Source organism: Notothenia rossii, assembly GCF_949606895.1.
Source record: "Notothenia rossii genome assembly, chromosome: 6".
NCBI lineage: Eukaryota > Metazoa > Chordata > Actinopteri > Perciformes > Nototheniidae > Notothenia > Notothenia rossii.
The window spans coordinates 1654065-1677348 of NC_136909.1; the positions used below are offsets into that span (position 1 = coordinate 1654065).

Below are 23284 nucleotides of genomic sequence, written 5' to 3' on the forward strand. Positions count from 1 at the left end.
AATACGCTCAGACGCTGCACTTGACGCACATATGCAGAGGTATTTGCGGGCCACCATGGAAAGCAACGGTAAGCGTGTCTCATTTACTTTCCACCACTGAAGCGGGTTTTCCCCCGTATCGATTGCGTCCTCCTGTGTGTAGACAACCAGCTCTGCGTGTGCTCGCTCCACTACAGTGAGGACCGGTCTCGCTGCAACCGCTCTCCTTGCCAGCAGACTGGCCAACGTTGCTTTCTTCTTCTTGGCCGGCTGCTCTTCTCCCGCATCTTGTTGCGCAAACGTGCTCTCTCCTTCCTCCACTCTGATTTGAACTTGACTCGTCTGCCTTCCCAGCACTATCATCTCCGTCTCAATCTCCCTTTTTGTCTCATCCACATTGCTGTAATATTCACGGTAGCGGGGGTCTACAAAGGTGCAGTTTCGCAGCAGTTTTTGCACAGAGTCATTGGCATATTTGGCCTCCAGCTTTGCCAACATCCCCGACTTCAGCTGAGCGGTTAACTCCACATCACTTTCCGATGGAGCCAGAATGTCCTCCTTTAGGAGTTGGAGAATGGGGAGGATGGATGAGCTGGTCACATACGCATCACCCGACAGCGCATCTGTGAATGTGCTCACTGGTTCTAGTCCCTCGTTGACCGCTTTTAAGGACATCAACGTCTTTCCATGTCAGGTGGATTGATGCCCGTCTGTCATCTGCTAGCACCTGTCGAATGGCTCGAGCTTGCTCAATGATCCGACTAATCATTTTTTGCTTCCAACCCCAGCGAGTAGGGCAGTCCTGCACATGGAAATATAGTATTAATCAGGGCTGCACGATATGGGCCAAAATTCATATCTCGATATTTTTTAGCTGAATGGCGATATACGATATATATCTCGATATTTTTTCCGTAAAGTAAAAACAAAACAGACAGTCCTAGTTTGAAGCCAAACCTCACACAGGCACTTTATTTAACGTTTAGAAGCTGCACATCAACATGCATGAAATAATTCAGGAACAAAAACTACCAGCATAAATAAATAAAGATACCATTCTTCCTTCTTTCTTGCATCCTCCCTCATTCCCTCAATTACTGCTTTCTCCCCCGCCTTACTTGCTTCTTTACTGCCTTCCTTCCTTCTCTCCCCCATCCTTCCTTCAATCTTCAAATCCTTCTTTCCCTCCCTCCTTCTGTCCTTCATTCCTCCCTCACTCCCTCTGTTCCTTCTTTCTCCCCCCCTCCTTCCTTGCTTCTTTCCTTCTATAATTTCTTCCCTCCTTGCTTCTTTTCTCCTTACTACCTTCATTTCATATTCTTTCTGTCTCTGATTTCTTTCTTCCATCCTTCCTCCCTCAATTCTTTCTTTCTCCCCCTCCTTCCTTGCTTCTTTCCTTCCTTAAACCCTTCCTTCTTCCCCTCACTCCTTCTGACCTTCCTTTCCTCCCTCCTTCCTCCATCACTCCCTCAATTCCTTCTTTCACCCACACCTTACTTGCGTCTTTAGTGCCTTACCACTTAAATAAAATAAATTAAAATAAATAACTTTGTGCAAAATGTGCACATACAGATCAAAAATAAGACTGGTTTGTTCTTTTAAGTAACTGAGGTAGACAGTTCTTTGTAAATTAAAGTAACTGAGGTAGACAGTTCTTTGTAAATTAAAGTAACTGAGGTAGACAGTTCTTTGTAAACTAAACATGTTAGCAGATTTGAACATAAATCAATCACTTAGTGCATCTTTTATCTGGGTGCAAATCTCGCATAACGAACATAAGAGATGAAAAATAACAGGCCAGACCAACTACTACTGTATATCTTACAGATTCTGTGCCAGAAAAACTAGCCTGTCAACAGTGTCAGGCTTCAGAGAAGCCCTGTGGCAGGTTACAATGTTTCCACTGCAGCTAAAAACCCTTTCTGAAGGGGAGCTGGTAGCTGGCACACAGAGGAATTTCTTGGCTATGCAGCTCAGTTTTGGAAAGGCAACTTCATGCTCTTTCCACCATTTCAGTGGGTCAGCATCACCGTCTACACAAGCGGACTGCAGGTAGCTAGACATTTCGTTGTCTATTGCTTCCCTCTGTGTGAGTTGGGTGCTGGTGGTTGTGCTGTGCTTGAAAAAGCTTGCCAGTGATTTCTTCTTTTTAGTTGCGGGTGGCACTGCCACTGCTGCCTCCCGTTGGTCTGCAGGCTCAGGCACCTGATCCTCATCTAGCAGAGACTCTGTTTCCACCATGACTTTGTCTTTCAGTGCATCCATTCTCTCTGTAGGGATGTATGTGGACCTGAATCGTGGATCGAAAAATGAGGCAATGTCCATCAGTTCACTGGTGGAGGGGTCTGCATATTTTTCGTTGAGGTAATCAACGATTTTGGTCTTGATGGAGTTACACAGCTCACTATCCCCCTCTTCAGGTGCCAGCAGACTAGTATTGAACAGGTGCAGCACAGGTCTGACTAGGAGAGGGTCACGTAGTCCTCTCCTGAAAGGGCGTCAGTGAAGTCCTGAAGTGGCTTCAGTGCTTTCTGAACTGCCTCCAGGACCTCGATGTCTTGCCAGGTAAGAACGATGGGTCTGGTTTTCTTGTCGGCAGACAGGACTTTAGCAAGTGCTCTTTCCTGCTCTAGGACCCTGTTGATCATCTGCAGCCTTGATCCCCAGCGGGTGGCTGACTCTGTGATAAGCTGGTGACCTGGCAGACCCAGCTGGACCTGCACTTCAGCTAGTTCTCTTCTTTTCTTCCAGCTGTAGGAAAAACTACTGACATTTCTCTTACAGAGAGAAATAGCTCTGGTGATGCGGGAGTCATCCATACCATGTCCTGAAACACACAAAATTGAAAAACACCTTTTAATTTTTTTTTTACATGTAAAGAGGCAGCTCACTCAAAGGCAAAATCACAACTATTTGTGTTAATGCTGGATGTGTTGTGTAATGTGTAAACTACAGGCATGTTATTTAAAATTATTTTGGTAAAAACTACCAGCAAATGAATGCAACAGCTGTATAATTTCAGATCTGTGCAATTTTTAATAAGAAATGTATTTAAAATCCACTATCCTCTCATTTGTTGCCCTCATCGACTTTCACAAACCTCACAGTCTGACTGTAAATGCACACAAACACCCCCATCAACTCCAGTAGGTCTGACAGTTTATGGAGCCAACTTTAAATTTCAGAAGTGGTACTGTATGATCCACAGTTTAAATAGTTTATCTTGTGGTCAATAGTTAAGACTCTTTGTGTGCATTTACAGTCAGACTGTGAGGTTTGTGACAGTGGATGAGAGCAACAGATGAGAGGAGACAGTGGATTTTAAATACATTTTTTTTTAAGATAGCACAGGTCTTAAACTATACAGCTGTTGCATTCATTTGTTGCTGGTTTTTACAACATAGCTTTAACCAACACGCCTTTAATTTACACATTACACAACACATGCACATAGTTTATCCGTTTAAGTTATTTATTTTATTAACATTATTTTCTAATTTCATATTAGTTAATTCAATATTGCACTCACCGATGGCCAGGTGAAGTCTGTGTCCAAAACACTGCATCCTCATCCACTTGTTAAGTCGCGCTGCTTTAACCACATTAGTCCCGTTGTCTGTTGTTATAGCGACCAGTCCCGTTGGTTTGAGCTTCCAGTTTACGAGGACATCCTGCAGGGCTTCAGCTATGTGTTCCCCGGTGTGGTCCTGGGGAAAGTAGCTGGTCTGGAGACAGGCACTTTTAATTTCCCACCCATCTAGGAAATGTATTGTCACACTCAGGTACGGCTCGCAGGTCCTGCTGGACCAGATATCGGTGGTCAGTGCGAAGTGAGACACTAGAGCGAGCCGGGCGAGGAGACGCTCTCTCACTTCGGTGTACATCTCGGGCAGGGCTTCTCTTGCAAAGTAATTTCGACCAGGTAACTCGTACCTGGGGTCAACAGCTTTTAGCAGCTTTACAAAGCCGGTCTGCTCCACAGTCGACGTGGGGACCATGTCTTTGGCTAAGTGATATGCCACTGCCTTCGTTATTTCACGCCACTTTTCGCTTTTTTTTTCATAAGGCACACCACGTGTGAGTGAGTTGTGTAGCGTGATTTGCTTTGAGGCAGGAGGCTGACAAGTCTTCACGGTCTGGGTTGCAGCACGCAGTTTAATACACTCCTCATACTGCACTTTGTGCTTCTGTTGTAAGTGGTGGAAGAGATTTGTTGTGCTCGACCCTTTCGTTGCAACTTTTTTCCGGCATTGTCTACAAAGTGCATTTTTCTGCTCCACGTCTGCCGCTTGAAAACCAAACCATCTCCAAATGAGAGAGCCGTTTGTTTTCTTCTTAACAACCAGTTCATCCTCGTTTTCTGTATCACCTTCTCTCCTCTCTGTCTCCTCCTCTATCTCCGGATTGTTCGCTGCTGCTGCCATGCTTCTTCATGCAAATGTCGGGAGGTGGGGGTGAGGGCGAGGGGGTAGTGAGGGGGAGGCGGTAGTGAGGGGGAGGCGGCAGGGCGCCGTTGCTGCTGCTTGGAGATACAGAGAGGCGGGCCGCGGGGCAGAGAGAGTTTGCAGCGGAGTTTGCAGCAACTTGCAGCTTGTTTTAATATATATCGATATATACGATATGATGTAATCCTATATCGCGCATGAAAATATATCGATATAAATTCAAAACTCGATATATCGCCCAGCCCTAGTATTAATAATGGCCTAAAATAATAATAATAATAATAGCCTAATAATATAAGCTAATAACAGAAGCATGCATAGTTACAGCAAGCAAGCATGTAAACTATAAATTATAATTATTAATAACTAATAATTAGAGGTGTATCCTGTAGTAATCCAAACTACTGTACTAGGCAGTGACGCCATCACGTCACAGGCAGTAGCCTAGGTTACGAGCAGGTTTGACAGTTGACAGTTGTGTTGTGTAATGTGACCTTGAACTACACTCAGTAAACGTTCTGATATAAAACCACCATCTCTTCATTATTGTGCACCACAAACATTACATATCCTTATTAACCTAACCTAAGCAAAGGACAGGATAGCCTATAATTTGGATAGAATAATGATTTGCCAAGTTTACCGTTATGAGACTATGCTCAGGTAGTCCCAACTCTTGCTGCTTTTTTTTTAGTTCCCTCTTTCGTGGCCACCTGTGGGAGAAGGCGGCTATGATGGTTCGGCATACTCCAAATGCCCTCTCAGTCTTATGCTTCTGGTCTGCCAGTGCATTTGTTACGGCCAGGTTAAGGTTGTGCCCAAAACAATTAAGCCACGGCCACTTAAGGTTTTTCGTTATTGCAGCTGCGATATTTGCTGCGTTGTCGGTGGTTATTGCCGACAGTTTATTGGCATCTAAACCCCAATCTGTGAGTGCATCGCGGAGGGCTTCACTGATGTTATCGGCTGTATGGTTTTCTGGGAAAAAGCTGGTTTGAAGGCATTTTGATCCCAGTTCCCCGTCAGATGTTATGAAGTGCGCTGTCAAAGACATGTAGGGTACCATGTTTTGTGATGACCACATATCGGTTGTTAAAGCATAGTTGCCGGCCTCCATCACAAGCGATTTAACTTCTTCCCGAACTTTATTGTGCAGGCTGGGTATGGCTTTTTGAGAGAAATATTTTCTTCCGGGCAATTCATATTGAGGATCCAACGTTTTGACCATATCACGGAAAGCACTTTTCTCTACGGTACGAAAGGATACCATATCTTTTGCTATATATCTTGTTACTGCCTCCGTGCACGTTTTCCATTTTTGGCTATCTTTTTTGTACTTTGTTGATTTAGCAAAAGCACCCGATATGGTTGGTTGACTCGTGGACTTGGCTGCGGTAACGTTGCTCTTTGAGGATGTCTTCTGTTTCCCAGCAGTTATTGGGTGATGCACTTTGAGGTGTGAATGGAGGTTTGACGTGTTACTCTCTTTTGCTGCAACTGTCTTATGGCAAATAGTACACACAGCTTCGTCGGGGTTGACTGGCTCACCTTTTTCATTGGGAGTAAAAGCAAAATAGTCCCAAACAGGCGCAGAGGCATTTTTCTTTTTCACCATGTCTCCGAGTTCGGGGCCGGCAAATGCTGCCGCCATCTTGCTCAGCTCAGCTCTGTGCTGAGCTCTGAGAGCGGGAAAGACGGACTGCCCTCTGCTGGCGCGTGCTGTGCATTACAACCAATGTCGTCCCTATCAAAACTCCGTGTCAGTGTAATAGAATGAAACGCATCTGTGATTTGGCGCACAGTCTGTGACGTCACGGTATTGAAAATCATACCGACGGTATTTCGAAATACCCTGGTATACCGTCATACCGTCCAGGCCTAGTACGCAGACCCCTGGCTCTATCCCGGAACCACGCTGGGCGGAAAGCCAGTTGCAATATTAGATTATAACGAATAGACATTGAAATGGAATCGTGGTTAGAACGTAGCAGCACTACAGCAGGGAACGTGGACAACGGAGAAAAAAAGAGAGCCAAAATGTAGCCAACAAAATCCTGTCAATATCAGGAGGCGTATGCTTTGATGGGATTCACGTCAACAAGCGGCAACCCGCCCCAGGCATTTTTTTTTTTCTGTGGGGAGAAACTAGCCAACAGCTGGATGAAACCAGCGCACCTCCAGAGACATCTCAGCACCAAACACCTGTGTCATGTTGGTCAGCCACCGGAATGTTTCAAGAGAGAACTTTCTGAGTACAGATCCTCGCAAGAGATGATGGGAAAAGCCTCCACAATCAGCCAAAGCACTGGAGCCATCGGACCTAAAACTCCTAAATAGTGTAATTGCAGTGTTATTACATGGTTTGTTTATACTTTTATATATTTATACCATTTCATGCATTGTGGACACTACATTAGAGACTGCTAATTGAATGCTGGTTTCCTGTATATGCATGGGGTTTCGGATGGTATAGTTGCACGTCAGGCACCACAGTGGATTTCCTTATAATATTTGTGTATTGTATTTTATAGTTTTTGCATAATATATAACTTTGTTCATTGGTTTGTTACTTAAAAATCAGTTTTAAAAAAACGTCTCATGCATAAAGATGAAAATATCCTTAGTGTGTTGTAATTCATGCATGAAGGAGTTAATAAATCACACACTGATGGAACATTACTATATTGTAATTATATATAGGCTTTTCCTATCAAAGATGTTCGGGTCGGTCAGGGGGTACTTGGCTGAGAAAATGTTTCAAAGGGGATACATTACTGAAAAAGGTTTGAGAAGCACTGTGCTAGGCTCACAGCATGCCATAGTGTTTTCTCTCAAATCTGGCAACAGAGTGGGCGCAGTGTCTAATTGTAGCAGTAAGCTAACGAGTACTGAAAGCTTTATTTTGTTTTGACCCAATGCTGCACAACTGAACTGATCCAATGCTGCTGTGATAGAAAGAAGCTATATCCATGTTGGATAGAATATCCAATTTAAATAAAATAAATAACCTGAAGAGACAACTTGAATGCTTTTTTTTTCTTAATGCATTGCATAAAGATCGGATCGGGAAAAATCGGTATCGGCAAATTGTCAAAATCAAATGATCGGAATCGGATCGGCAGTCAAAAAAAAGGTGATCGGGACATCCCTACCTATGATTCCACAGCGAAGCGTCGCATATTTCTCCATTAAGGTAGGGCAATGTTATAAGCTGCAAAGTATTGATATTGACACGGTGTTTTGTTTTGTCTTTTTCTGTCTTTGGTTTCCTGTTTTATTTTGAAAAGTGTTCACCCCCTGTCTTGCTTGTTGCTTTGTGTCTGTTTTCCCTCCTGTCTGATAACCCGATTGTGTTCACCTTGTGCCCCTGTGTTTTCTCCTCCCTCCTCACCTGTCTCTTGTTTCGTTGATTAGTCTCGTGCGTATTTAAGTTCTGTTTTTTCTGTCTGTCATTGTTAGTTCCTTGTGTGTCTTGACTGTGTTCACGGGGAAGAGTTCTTTTTTGTTTCCATTTTTGACCTTGGAATAAAGGTTCTTTTTCTGTGAAATCTGCGTTTGGGTCCTGTCTGCTTCGCTCAACCCTGACAGAAGGAACTAACCAGAAATGGACCCAGCAGATGATCCATTTGAGGTGGAATTACTTCATTTTACCTTTTTATTGGCTTGCTGCGTTGATTGGTGGAGGGGAGCGTCCAGTGTTCAGCAGAAAGAGGCTGCTCTGGCAGAGGCGCACCGTGTGGCAACAGAGGAGCCATGTTTGGTTGAGTTCTTACCTGACTGGATTTTGGACTTCCTCTTGACATGTGATTCCCAGCCTGCTATCCCCAGGCATGCTAGCCCCCTGCCTCCCAATTCTCAACCTGACACCATACGTCTCGGTGTGTTCCGTCTGGAGTCAACCCCTGCTTCTTCCCCATTTCCTGCTCCTGTCCAGGAGCCGTTCTCGGGTACTCGTCTGGCTTTTGGAGGTCCACGGAGCCTCCAAAAGGCTCCTAAAAGAAGGAGTCGCAAATCCAGGCTAGCAGCCCCAGCCCCAGAAGCCATACTTTGGGCTCCAGTTCTGGCCCCAGCAGCCATGGTTCCAGCCCCAGTTCTGGCCCCAGCAGCCATGGTTCCAGCCCCAGTTCTGGCCCCAGCAGCCATGGTTCCAGCCCCAGTTCTGGCCCCAGCAGCCATGGTTCTGGCTCCAGAACCGGCCCACAAAGCCATGGATCCGTGCACCAGTACCGGGTCACACAGCCATGCTTCCGTGCTCCATTACCTGCCTCACACAGCCAGAGTCCAGTCTTCTGTTCCGTGCCCAACAGCCATGGTTCCGGCTTCAGTACCGGCCCCAGTAGACATGGTCCCGACTCCAGTAGTGGCTTTCCGGCCGACTCCAGCCCCCCGTGTTCTGTCGGCGTACCGACCGTCTCAAGTCTCCTCTCGAGTTCCTTCTCGAGTCCCCTCTCGAGTCCCCTCTCGAGTCCCTTCTCGAGTCCCCTCTCAAGTCGCCTCTCGAGTCCCCTCTCCAGTCACCTCTCAAGTCCCCTCTCCAGTCACCTCTCAAGTTCCCTCTCGAGTCCTCTTTCAAGTCATCTCTCGAGTTCCCTCTCAAGTCACCTCTCAAGTCTCCTCTCGAGTTTCCTCTCAAGTCTCCTCTCGAGTTTCCTCTCAAGTCCCCTCTCCAGTCACCTCTCAAGTCACCTCTCAAGTCTCCTCTCGAGTTCCCTCTCAAGTCTCCTCTCGAGTTTCCTCTCAAGTCCCCTTTCAAGTCACCTCTCGAGTCCCCTCTCAAGTCCCTACCCAATGTCCTGGTCCGTTGGAGGTTCCGCTGGGGGTCCTGCCAACTCCATCTCCTGTCCCGTTGGGGGTCCCGCCGACTACTCTTCTGCCGGGGTTCCTGCCAATCCTATGTCCTGTGCCGTTGGAGGTCCCGCTGACTACTCTTCTGCCGGGGTGTCCTGCCAACCCTATGTCCTGTCCCGTTGGGGGTCCCGCTGACTACTCTTCTGCCGGGGGTCCTGCCAAGCCTATGTCCTATGCCGTTGGAGGCCCCGCCGACTACTGTTCTGCCGGGGGTCCTGCCAACCCTATGTCCTGTGCCATTGGAGGTCCAGCCGACACCTGTTTCGTCGGGGGTCCTGCCAACCCCATGTCCTGCTCCGTTGGGGGCTCCGTTGCGATTCCTGCCAACTCCTTGCCTTGACCTGTTGTGGATCCCGCCGACACCTGTCCCGCCGGGGGTCTCGCCAACACCTGTTTCGTTGTGGTCCAGCCGACACCTGCTCCGCCGGATTTCCTGCCAACACCAGATCCTGTCCCGTTGGGGGTCCCACCGACACCTGCACCGCCGGGTTTCCTGCCAACACCATATCCTGTCCTGTTGGGGGTCCCGCCGACACCTGCTCCGCCGGGTTTCCTGCCAACACCAGATCCTGTCCTGTTGGGGGTCCCGCCGACACCTGCTCTGCCTGGTTTCCTGCCAACACCATGTCCTGTCCTGTTTGGGGTCCCTTCGACACCAGCCCTTGCTCCGTCGTGTTTCCCGAATATCAACGAAATACAACAAAAACGGCCAAGACACATGTTGAGCCCAGAAAATGAATGTTACTAAGGGCTGTAAATATAATAAGCTTTTGTCTAAAATGGAAAACATTGTTAGGAGATTTAAAATATACAGCGATTCTGCACTGCGGTCACTCAGCCGTCTCTCCACTTTGTTCTTTCAAATCAGCTGCTCTTCATTTTCTTTCCTGCTATATTCAATGAGTGATACAATTTTTTTTGACCACAAGTTCTTAATAAAACTGACACTGTTGGACTCAGTACTAGTTGACTGCTACCAGAAATAAAATGAACTACTTTTACTCTGTGTACTTAGTGAGTAATCCTCTGTCAGAGTCCCCTCCACAGTACATAATGCATGTTTTCTGCTGTCTTTGATGAGTGACAAAATACAATGTTACCATTAGTTCTTAATGAAATTGATACTGTTTGACTTTGTATTAGCCTACTACTAACAACACATTGAAGTACTTTTACTGTGTATGTATTGAGAAATACTCTGTCAAAGTCCCCTGCTGAGAACAAAATCAAGACACTTCTGCTAAGTTTGATGAGGGAATTCTTTTTTGTTGCCATTAGTTCTTTGTGAGATTGATCCTATTGGACCCAGTACTACTGAAACTACCCCCACAAGTACTATGAAGTACTTTTACTGTGTACTTTTCCAGTAACCCTCTGTCAATGTCCCCTCCTGAGTACAAGAATGCGTTAAAACACCTTTCTTCCTGAGAATGATATTGTTGGACAGAGTACTTTAAGAGGATGGTAGACATGATATCAGCAATACTTCCAGTCAGTACTCCGGCAGCAGCATTTGTACACCTTAGAAAGTCTTTAGAGTCTGGCCTGGATAGCTGGTCACAAATATCCTTCAGCAAAGTGACACACTCTGTCACATGGTTGCCCTCTTATAATGCTGCTGTCTTTTAATATATAATTATTCCTCTGCCACTGGTTTGTTCGTTAATCAAGATGACCCCCAAGGATCAAAGGTGTAAAGTAAACTTGAGGATAACAGGAAGAGAGTGCAGAGGTGAAGTCTTTGTTCTTTAATGTGGAAGTGAAGCGTCTCTGGCTGTCCGTCACTTTGGATTTGAGCTCAGTTTGGTTGTTTGTTACCCTCTTATTCTCCAAGTCCTCTAAAGGTTTAGTAAATCAAAGCAGCATGTACTCCATGCATGGTGGCTCCGCTGTTAGTCTGATTCTGGCCCAGTATCATCATGAACTCTACTCATGAATTACGTCATTATTGCTCTTTACTACCATGCAGTGATGTAATGTAGCGAAGTACATTTACTCAAGTATTGTACAATATTATGGTACTTGTATGCTGGCTCTTACTGAACCGACTAACTCCCCTTGTGTGTATGTACAGCTCTCAACATGCCCAGACTTGGAGTGATTTTAACCTCTTTTAATACTTTTCGCCTCGTTCTGAAAGAAAGAAGTGAAATGTGCCAACGTCACGGCCGTCTGGGTGTGTGGTGCGAGACGGGAGATGTAGTTCATTGAGCGGTTTCACACAAAAAAAAGTGTTACTTCACAGTTTTACGACGTATTTTTATTTTTTTGACTTCCAAAATGATCTTTTAAATTGACAAACATCATATGTGTAATTCGTGGCACAATTCAAACGGGATCGAAAGATAATCTTTCTCTCTCCATTGACTTCAATACAAAACATTTCCGAAATAAGGTCCCATGGAGCTCCCCCGGAAGTGGAGGGACTTCGCCTCTCTATATTCTTATATCTGTTGGCCATTTAAACATTCCCTAATAATGGTATTACAGCGTCAATAAGTGAGGGTTAAAGACAGTGTGTTTAGTGTGCAACACCACGTGTCATTTCTCCTTAAATTCACTTTCTCAAAACGTAATATTAGCCACACGCTAATGCTAAATTTAAGCTAACAATATTTATTCGCGAAACCGGAAGTCGTCGAGTGAACTTCCGGTTTTCAGAACAGTGTATTTAATTTAAATTACGCCATATAAATATTGATTTTATTTTCTTACACTTCCCCTCTTCATATTGTGTCCCTCACGTTTTCCTCTTCCCTTTTACTGAGTGTGTTTCACGACTGAATTGTTGTATCTGTTGTTAGTAAATAAACGGAGATCGGCTCAACGGTATGCTGACTCGGGTCTCATCCTTCAAAAGAATCACAACTCAGACGCCGCTAATCCACACCGGTTACATGTAGTCTCTAATCTTTAAGCAACCTGCAGTGAAGGATGAGACTGAATTACCTTGCAGCTGTGTGGGTCACCTGTCAGTCAGATCCAGGTGCTCCATCACGGCGGCCATCATCCACGTTGAGTCACACGCAGGTAATCTCCAATTTCTAATAACTGACTACAGCCTTGCACACGGAGAAAAGAGCTCCATCATCTCACAAATTGCCAGACTGGAGGTGATATATTTCAGAGTATAATTTAACACTGAAAGAGCGATGGGCTGCATTTCACGTGCTGTTCTCTCACCTGGACTTTAGAGCGGATTCAAGGGCTTCTCAATAACACTGCAGAGTGAAACTGCTTACTGTACGATACAGTAGATGTGGATTACAAATACAATACAATACAAAAACACACACAGACCCCTTAACTCCCCAAATATCCCAAAACAAAAGGCCTGCTTACCACTCCGACAGTTTATAACACATTACATCCTGATAATGACAGCTTGAGGTGATCTTCTCTATATCACAAGTTTAACATGAATTCCACATTAAAACAAGTTCATTATTTACACTGTTCCATATATTTAGCATCGTGTATGCACTCATTGACTCCGTGTCTCTGTTGCTCCTATACTAGTCATTTTTAAACAACTCTTGAAACACTGAATTTATTATTTATTTATTTCAAATGTGATATTTTACCAATATACTCATGGACCACTATGGGTCCGCGGACCACACTTTGAGAAACACGGGTTTAATGCATTTGATTAGCCTTCTGCTCATATTAGCCGGACTAAGCGGCTGGTTTTAATTTAAGTGAGATAATGTCTATAGTAGCTTAGCTTTTGCTAACGTCAGCCAATCACCGCTACTGGTCTCGCTTTTAGAGGGACTGAAGGAACGATGTTCTACAGAAGCACAAAAAGCACAAAAACATCGTTATAGTTCCTTCTCGTCAGAGGCTTCATTACCAAAGCCCGGGAGCCCCTCTGACTCTAACCCACCTCATAAACATTATGCATTACATTAAAGCTATACTGTAAGCCATGTTCATCACTCTTAATATTAGTTGTTGGGGTAACCAGTGTCTTTATTTGAGTGACTGCGGCCCATCACCTCAGTCAACCTGTCAGTTTGCTATTTAGCTAGCAAACGTTAGCTATTAGGCTAACAAGCTGGCTAGTGAATGTTATCTATCTGTCTGTCTGTCTGTCTGTCTGTCTGTGTGTGTCTATGTCTGTGTCTGTGTCTGTGTCTGTCTGTCTGTCTGTCTGTGTCTATGTCTGTCTGTGTCTGTGTCTGTGTCTGTCTGTCTGTCTGTCTGTCTGTCTGTCTGTGTCTGTGTCTGTGTCTGTCTGTCTGTCTGTGTCTGTCTGTCTGTCTGTCTGTCTGTCTGTCTGTCTGTCTGTCTGTCTGTCTGTCTGTCTGTCTGTGTCTATGTCTGTCTGTCTGACTGTCTGTCTGTCTGTCTGTGTCTCTGTCTGTCTGTCTGTCTGTCTGTCTGTCTGTCTGTCTGTTATTTAACATGGTTAGCCTTGCAGTGATGACCTGTGTCTAAGTTCACAGTGAGAGTCATTACTAAAACATGTTGGCGTGTTTTTATGAAGCAGACCGGCTGCTCTCTTACAGCAGCGGCTCCTCACAGCTCCAAACATCAACGTCAATTGAGTTTTGGATTAAGTAATATCATATTGGTAATCTAAATAGGTGGTTGCTCGTCTGAAAAACTGCTATTATAACCTAATAACAGTTCATTTAAAAGCTTAAAAAACGGTTTCTTTAGCAGGCAAAGGTTAATAAAGCGGGTGACGCTATGCAAAGTAATTACTTTCTAAATGAAGCACTCTAGAGCCGGAGAATACATCCAGAGGAACTTGTATTTGTGTTAGGCGTTTCCTAACCTACTCAGATAATTATCCTGATCTTAGGGTAAACTGTTTAAAAATCTCAGACTCACAGCTAAAGTCAACGACATAAGAAAGAAGAAAGTGGTAAGTGATGCCACCCTGAGCGTCAATTAGCTTCAAAACAGCTCTTCTGTGTAATTTACTTTTCAAAATAGGCCTTTTTCCCCGGAGTAAATCACACAGAGGTGTCAGACACAATGTCTCTCAGTCGCATCAGAAGTGTGTCTGAAAACAGACTTCTCCACAGGCCTCCACAAATAAAACCACCACTGTGAAAATCAGTCGTGCTTCTCGTCTCGGCAGAACGTCCCGCTGTGATTCTGCATCAATCATCGTTTCAGAGGCGCTGTGTGTCGGCTTTCAAAGTGAAGAGCCGTCCACACATGCAGCCGACAGCCATTCCTGGAAATGTCATATGAAAATGGAAATACGTGGTTAGACGTGGTTATGCCGATGTTTGCTAATGGACCGGACGTTACAGTAAGTGCACCTACTTATTGTAAATTGATCATGTGTTTCTCCGTCAAATACAAGAGGACTTTACACGTAAAATACGTAACAGAGAGACACCAGTTTGCTGCACAGGAGGAACATGATAACCGAGTAACAACAGGTGAGTCTGATTTTAATTATGATGAACTCATTTGCTTTCTGAGTCTAGAACATTCTTCCCGGGACTTCTTCTCCGTCATAGCTGATTTATGACGTCAACTGAGTCTAGACTGTGGTTAATGTCCAACATATTTAGCCATTCATTTCTGGGGAAACAGAACTTCAGCTACCTGGACAGGCGTAACTCTCGGAAGTGATTTCAAAATAAAAACCCTCGTAAAAGACACAAGATGATAGATAAAGGTTTCGAGATATCGTTGGGATTTTAGGAGAGAGGCTGTGTTGATAAGACCAGCGTACCGAGGGCGGGATGATCACTCAAAGATGTCGACAGATTTCCGATGTGACAGACTTTCTGAGAAGGTAAACAACGGGCTACAACGTCATTTCAAAACACGCTGTTATCCGCCATCCTCCGAGCTGGACAACTTCTATCTGCAGAAACTAAGTTGTACAACGCAATGCAGCGGTTCATTAACGTGTTGCATTTCAGAAAAGGAAATAATAATCATGCAACACATAGCTGGCAAAGAACTGACAAAATGGTCTTTCAAAGTTGTTTCTTTCCCAGCTCAATGATAGTAATGGGTTAAAACGAATGAGCAAAGAGTTCATTATTAACCCCTATCCTACTAGCCCAACCTTACATGTGCATGTATATGGGTGTCTATAAAACAGAGTGTAATGCTTAGACCCTCCAGAAAAACGCGGGCAAAAATCCTTGATTATGCGATTAAACACGCAGGGTTTTTATGTGATTTTATGAGGTGAAATTGCGGAAAGTTGCGAAAAAGAATAGATTTTTTTTAAATATTGGGCTGTCTTATTTATTCTCTCTCACACACAACCTGCCACTAACGTTAAAACACTTTCCTATTCAATTAAACACATTCAATGTTTATTTAATGTAAAAGCAATTGGGCTATTTTAACACACACACACACACACACACACACACACACACACACACACACACACACACACACACACACACACACACACACACACACACACACACACACACACACACACACACACACACACACACACACACACACACACACCTCATTCTGTTTTCATTTACTCGTTCGTTATCTGACCAGCTTCAATCTTGTAGGCTACTCACTTCGTTTCTTGTAGCCCTCTAAAGGGTTTTGGAGGTTGATCCCTCGGTGAATGTGAGTTGTTTGGCTTTCTTGTCCGCAGCAGCAGAAAGCATTTTCGAATGTTTGAATGAATCAAAGTGGGTCGTCACCGTCGACTCTCTTTTATGCTCCAACACACAGTTGCACGGGGTGCAGAATAGTTTCCCCCCACTTTGGTGAAAGACATCGGGGTACTGCTTTGCCCGGTCTTTAGTAGAAATGTTTGTCGGTAAATGAGATGGATCAGATGTTTTCATCTTGGTGTTTTCTCTCTCTTGTGAGTTCCACACGTTCACTCTACGGTGTTGTTTACCTTCTGTGATGCGCGAGCTGATGACGTCACGTCATCATCATCATCATCATCATCATCATCATCATCATCATCATCATCACTACTTCAGTTAACTTTTTTCTTCTCATCTTTGTGTGGAACAATGCGGGGATTATGCGGTCTTTTAAAAATCTGCGCCATTTTGCTGATTATGCGGTAAATTCTGTGATCGCAGAATCGCGTTTTTCTGGCGGGTCTAACTACTATGTAATGTTAGTGTTTATTATAATGTAGTTTCTACACCTCTACATATGGATGGAGAGGGTGTGTTTGCGTTGATCCCCTGAAAACAAATGCAAACAAATGATCTTCCAGCTCCCAGTCCAATGTGTGCAACACATTTCAATCTCAGGATTCAATCCTTCCATCTGCTGCTGCTAACGTCTGGAAACAACACTGAAGGTATCTCAAATTGCAATCCATGAAGCAAAGCAGCAGCTAGGAGAGATCAGATGCACATTTCAAAAGGCTTTAAAGCACTGCTCAGAGGTGTAATGCTGTTTCCTCGCAGAATACAATTCAGCCTCTTAGCAGTGGAAGAACTGGAGATACCGGGGCAGAGGGGAGGTGTGAGACTGATGCTCGGTGCAAACACAGCATGGCGGTGCTACGGTACAGAAAGCAGCTTTATTCTGTCATGTTAAAACTAAAAACACAAGGCGAACGGCTTCTGGGATTACCCTGCCAGGAGGGATTACACATCTGGATTATTTCACACAGCAAACCTCTTAGCCTTAAATCTCCCCTTGTGTTTTTATGGGTAATATCAGGGAAGAACTGTGTCCAGCTTCTACTGTGTTTTAAAGACGACTGCTGTTCGCAAAAATGCAACTTTAGGGATTGGAACGCGGTGCATTCGCGGAATTTTCAGAGGATGGTGTCAAGCATAGCAGCCGTCAATATCAGCCAGCGTTTCTCTGTCATCTGTTAGCTGTTTTGCATTCAAAATGAATAAAGTTTGTGCCTCACAAAGAGAAGCTCTGGTCAGAAACAGAGAGCGTTATTATTAAAAAAGTTAATTAATGATATCTGTCCTCATGAATTAAGAGAAGCATTCCTTCTCGCTGTAGCACTATCATTTGTTCCCTTGAGTTTTGAAAAGATCTCCCAGTAATTGAATGTTATTTAATTGCAGTGTGCCAGATTCTTTTTAAAAGGCCACATTTCTACCACGTTCCCATCCGAAGACCATCCACAGAACATCCAACGTCTAATTCACAGCCCCGCTCCGCTTCATGTGTTTTGGAAGAGATGTTTTATTTTCCTGCAGGACCTTTAACACGCCCTGAGCTCTGCCAGGTGTTTAAATCCAAGGAAGAGCAAGCAAGCGTCTCTGCCTGCTTGAGTTTCCTTCAGAGCCGTCACACCTCAACAACACTGAACAGCTCCGGAAACAACATGTGGAGAGGCAGACATCGTGAGGCCTTCTCTGGGGAAGCTGCAGTAACCTGAACCCTCAAAATCTGCACAAAACACATTCGATGTGGCAAACTGTGAAACGGAGAATGTTCACAGTTTGGGGGTTTGTTTGTTGTTAGCCTTTGAAAAACTAGGCAGAAAATAATTTGTGTCAAACAAATGCTTATGATTCTTAAACGTTTAGTTCAGCAGGATAATCTCCACATGTTAACTCCACTTTCTGATTTCTGAAGTAAGAAGCTAATGTTGGGCTCTAAAGGAACTACAGCACGGTCACATGACTTCACGTCACCACCACTAAGCTAAAGGAGGCTAATGTTGGGCTATAAAGGAACTACAGCAAGGTCACATGACTTCACGTCACCACCGCTAAGCTAAAGGAGGCTAATGTTGGGCTCTAAAGGAACTACAGCACGGTCACATGACTTCACGTCACCACCGCTAAGCTAAAGGAGGCTAATGTTGGGCTATAAAGGAACTACAGCACGGTCACATGACTTCACGTCACCACCGCTAAGCTAAAGGAGGCTAATGTTGGGCTATAAAGGAACTACAGCACGGTCACATGACTTCACGTCACCACCGCTAAGCTAAAGGTGGCTAATGTTGGGCTATAGAGGAACTACAGCACGGTCACATGACTTCACGTCACCACCGCTAAGCTAAAGGAGGCTAATGTTGGGCTATAAAGGAACTACAGCACGGTCACATGACTTCACGTCACCACCGCTAAGCTAAAGGAGGCTAATGTTGGGCTCTAAAGGAACTACAGCACGGTCACATGACTTCACGTCACCACCGCTAAGCTAAAGGTGGCTAATGTTGGGCTATAGAGGAACTACAGCACGGTCACATGACTTCACGTCACCACCGCTAAGCTAAAGGTGGCTAATGTTGGGCTATAGAGGAACTACAGCACGGTCACATGACTTCACGTCACCACCCCTAAGCTAAAGGTGGCTAATGTTGGGCTATAGAGGAACTACAGCACGGTCACATGACTTCACGTCACCACCGCTAAGCTAAAGGAGGCTAATGTTGGGCTATGAAGGAACTACAGCACGGTCACATGACTTCACGTCACCACCGCTAAGCTAAAGGTGGCTAATGTTGGGCTATGAAGGAACTACAGCACGGTCACATGACTTCACGTCACCACCGCTAAGCTAAAGGTGGCTAATGTTGGGCTATAGAGGAACTACAGCACGGTCACATGACTTCACGTCACCACCGCTAAGCTAAAGGTGGCTAATGTTGGGCTATAAAGGAACTACAGCACGGTCACATGACTTCACGTCACCACCCCTAAGCTAAAGGTGGCTAATGTTGGGCTATAGAGGAACTACAGCACGGTCACATGACTTCACGTCACCACCGCTAAGCTAAAGGAGGCTAATGTTGGGCTATGAAGGAACTACAGCACGGTCACATGACTTCACGTCACCACCGCTAAGCTAAAGGTGGCTAATGTTGGGCTATAAAGGAACTACAGCACGGTCACATGACTTCAAGTCACCACCGCTAAGCTAAAGGTGGCTAATGTTGGGCATGATGACCTTTAGTCATATCATCTCTTTCATATTTATAAGTGATTTAAGAGTTTACTTGAAGTCATTTCTGATCAAGATTTGGCTCTCGGGGTGCATTAGTTGAATAGGCCTGATTTAGTTCTGAAAATGAATTGTAGTTTGAGAAAAGTATGAAAAAACGTGTAGGTGTAGCAGAGTAGCACAGCAGGGAGCCAATTAGGGTCATTTGTTCAAATACTTTTGTACAAATATTGCATTTGGTGCTCAAGATTTTGCAAAGCGTGCAATCAGCCCCCCAGCAGTCTGCAGAACTTCTGGGGAGTAAAGCACTTCTTTCTTCTTCAGTCAGAAACAACTCAATCACTGTTATTATACTTTTTCATGGAACTGGACTTTGTGAGTTTTTTCTCACAAAGTTTTAAATGTATTTTCACCTTAAGGTTGAAACAATTCTTCTGAGATTGGTGATATAGTAAGTCCATACGATTGTTATGTTTTCCCTCTCATGTAGAGTGTTCCATAGGTTTAAGTACATGTAATTGGAATCTTTAAAGTAGAGACACTACATACTGATATACACCTGAACATCAGCAGGAGAGGACTCTTTAAAGTAGAGACACTACATACTGATATACACCTGAACATCAGCAGGAGAGGACTCTTTAAAGTAGAGACACTACACACTGATACACACCTGAACATCAGCAGGAGAGGACTCTTTAAAGTAGAGACACTACATACTGATATACACCTGAACATCAGCAGGAGAGGACTCTTTAAAGTAGAGACACTACATACTGATATACACCTGAACATCAGCAGGAGAGGACTCTTTAAAGTAGAGACACTACATACTGATATACACCTGAACATCAGCAGGAGAGGACTCTTTAAAGTAGAGACACTACATACTGATATACACCTGAACATCAGCAGGAGAGGACTCTTTAAAGTAGAGACACTACATACTGATATACACCTGAAAATCAGCAGGAGAGGACTCTTTAAAGTAGAGACACTACATACTGATACACACCTGAACATCAGCAGGAGAGGACTCTTTAAAGTAGAGACACTACATACTGATATACACCTGAACATCAGCAGGAGAGGACTCTTTAAAGTAGAGACACTACATACTGATATACACCTGAACATCAGCAGGAGAGGACTCTTTAAAGTAGAGACACTACATACTGATATACACCTGAACATCAGCAGGAGAGGACTCTTTAAAGTAGAGACACTACATACTGATATACACCTGAACATCAGCAGGAGAGGACTCTTTAAAGTAGAGACACTACATACTGATATACACCTGAACATCAGCAGGAGAGGACTCTTTAAAGTAGAGACACTACATACTGATACACACCTGAACATCAGCAGGAGAGGACTCTTTAAAGTAGAGACACTACATACTGATATACACCTGAACATCAGCAGGAGAGGACTCTTTAAAGTAGAGACACTACATACTGATATACACCTGAACATCAGCAGGAGAGGACTCTTTAAAGTAGAGACACTACATACTGATATACACCTGAACATCAGCAGGAGAGGACTCTTTAAAGTAGAGACACTACATACTGATATACACCTGAACATCAGCAGGAGAGGACTCTTTAAAGTAGAGACACTACATACTGATACACACCTGAACATCAGTAGGAGAGGACTCTTTAAAGTAGAGACACTACATACTGATATACACCTGAACATCAGCAGGAGAGGACTCTTTAAAGTAGAGACACTACATACTGATATACACCTGAACATCAGCAGGAGAGGACTCTTTAAAGTAGAGACACTACATACTGATATACACCTGAACATCAGCAGGAGAGGACTCTTTAAAGTAGAGACACTACATACTGATATACACCTGAACATCAGCAGGAGAGGACTCTTTAAAGTAGAGACACTACATACTGATATACACCTGAACATCAGCAGGAGAGGACTCTTTAAAGTAGAGACACTACATACTGATACACACCTGAACATCAGCAGGAGAGGACTCTTTAAAGTAGAGACACTACATACTGATATACACCTGGACATCAGCAGGAGAGGACTCTTTAAAGTAGAGACACTATATACTGATATACACCTGAACATCAGCAGGAGAGGACTCTTTAAAGTAGAGACACTACATACTGATATACACCTGAACATCAGCAGGAGAGGACTCTTTAAAGTAGAGACACTATATACTGATATACACCTGAACATCAGCAGGAGAGGACTCTTTAAAGTAGAGACACTACATACTGATATACACCTGAACATCAGCAGGAGAGGACTCTTTAAAGTAGAGACACCACATACTGATATACACCTGAACATCAGCAGGAGAGGACTCTTTAAAGTAGAGACACTACATACTGATATACACCTGAACATCAGCAGGAGAGGACTCTTTAAAGTAGAGACACTACATACTGATATACACCTGAACATCAGCAGGAGAGGACTCTTTAAAGTAGAGACACTACATACTGATATACACCTGAACATCAGCAGGAGAGGACTCTTTAAAGTAGAGACACTACATACTGATATACACCTGAACATCAGCAGGAGAGGACTCTTTAAAGTAGAGACACTACATACTGATGTAAAATACAATCTCTGGTACAGGCTTTATCAACAGATACCTCTGGCTTGTGTTGCCATATTTCCACCGGCAGCTCCCACATGTGTGCAAGTGTTATTGCAAGAGAGGATGACATTTTAAACAAATTGTCTCCTAATCTCTCTCGGTAAGGGCAACACATGATCGGTGAACTTGGAACTTTGAGGGAGATAGCTTTTTTCGAAATGTCACCTGCAATAAAAAATAACACAATGGTTCCGAGATAAAGGAAAATATGTCCCAGAGGTCTACCGCTGCCACAAATTAAATATAGTAAGGACATCACAGTATCTCCGTCACGTGGGAGATTACTTCGCCTATGCACCAAATGTATAATTATATCCATTCACGTTTTAATAATATTTACCTCCACTAAAGAGCTGCTTGGTTCGTCTTTGGCAGCAGGATTACAATTACATTTTGAGGAAAACACATCAACTAAATTGTCAGAGTTGAGAGAGGCAAGCAGGACCCAAACGCAGATGAACAGAAAATACCTGTATTTCAAGGCTAAAATGTATGAACAAACAGAACTCTTCCGTGACACAGTCAAGACACACAAGGAACTCACAAAGACTAACAGAAAACACAGAACCTAAATGCACACAGGACTAATCAAACAAACAGAGACAGGTGAGGAGGGAGGAGAAAACACAGGGGCACCAGGTGAACACAATCGGGTAATCAGGTAGGAGGGAAAACAGACAGACAGCAACAGGCAAGACAGGGGGTGAACACTTTTCAAAATAAAACAGGAAACCAAAGACAGAAAAAGAAAACACAACACAGACAGATCGTGACATAAATAAGAGAAATAGCTCGAGACCCGGAAAATGTACAGAAACAGGTAACAATGTAAACACTGTCCATTTGAAAAATACAGTGTATAATTGGTGTCATTTTGGTGTTACGTGAGTGCAATATGGGTCTAATAACAGCGTTATATGGGAGTGATATGAGTGGAACACGGGTATAATAATACAATTAATTTTATTCTGGAATTCTAGAAAACAGTCAGAATTTTGCGACAAAAGTCAGTATTTTTTTTTATTTTAAGAGAAAAGTCTGAATTTTTTGATTTTGACAAAAAATAAACATAATTGTTGGATTTTCAAAAATAAACAGACTACATTTTGAGAAAAAAAGTTATTATTTTGACATTTTGAGAAAGAAGTCAGTATTTTGAGAACAAAGTCTACATTTTAACATTTTGAAAAACATCTAAATTGTGGGGACTTGCAGTGCGGACCTGTCTGTTTCTGTTCAGACACTGATCATCATTATAAAGTCATGTTATTGTGTTGAAGTAGAAAGCTCTCATACAGCTCAGCTCCAACATCGCTCTAAACTCTCAAGTATTCATTATTTGGATAGTAATCACATGCTGGACATCTAAACACTGAGTTCCTCACCTGAGAGACAGCTATCACTTGATGGCAGTTCATTGCAAAGCTTCAACTGTTTCACTTGGCCAGTTAGGCTTGATAAAGATTGAAATCCAGCACTTTGACTGGAAGAACCAACACTTTATAAAGCAATG

At 43.8% G+C, this 23284-nt stretch overlaps 1 protein-coding gene and 1 long non-coding RNA gene across 2 annotated transcripts; one reads left to right on the top strand and one right to left on the bottom strand.

Moving 5' to 3' along the window:
- Positions 1-800: 800 nt before the first annotated feature.
- On the top strand, positions 801-2092 carry LOC307043877. Its single transcript, XR_013809464.1, has 2 exons — positions 801-1590; positions 1624-2092. It is a non-coding gene; the product is annotated as an uncharacterized lncRNA (long non-coding RNA).
- A 349-nt stretch (positions 2093-2441) lies between these two features.
- On the bottom strand, positions 2442-4352 carry LOC307042905 (E3 SUMO-protein ligase ZBED1-like; the record flags this gene model as incomplete). The annotated part of the gene is made up of 2 exons (XM_079687063.1): positions 3509-4352; positions 2442-2806 (listed from the first exon to the last, which is right to left on the bottom strand). Exons 1-2 carry the CDS (start codon positions 3975-3977, stop codon positions 2442-2444), a joined length of 834 nt encoding a protein of 277 aa, XP_079543189.1. The 5' UTR covers positions 3978-4352.
- Positions 4353-23284: the final 18932 nt, after the last annotated feature.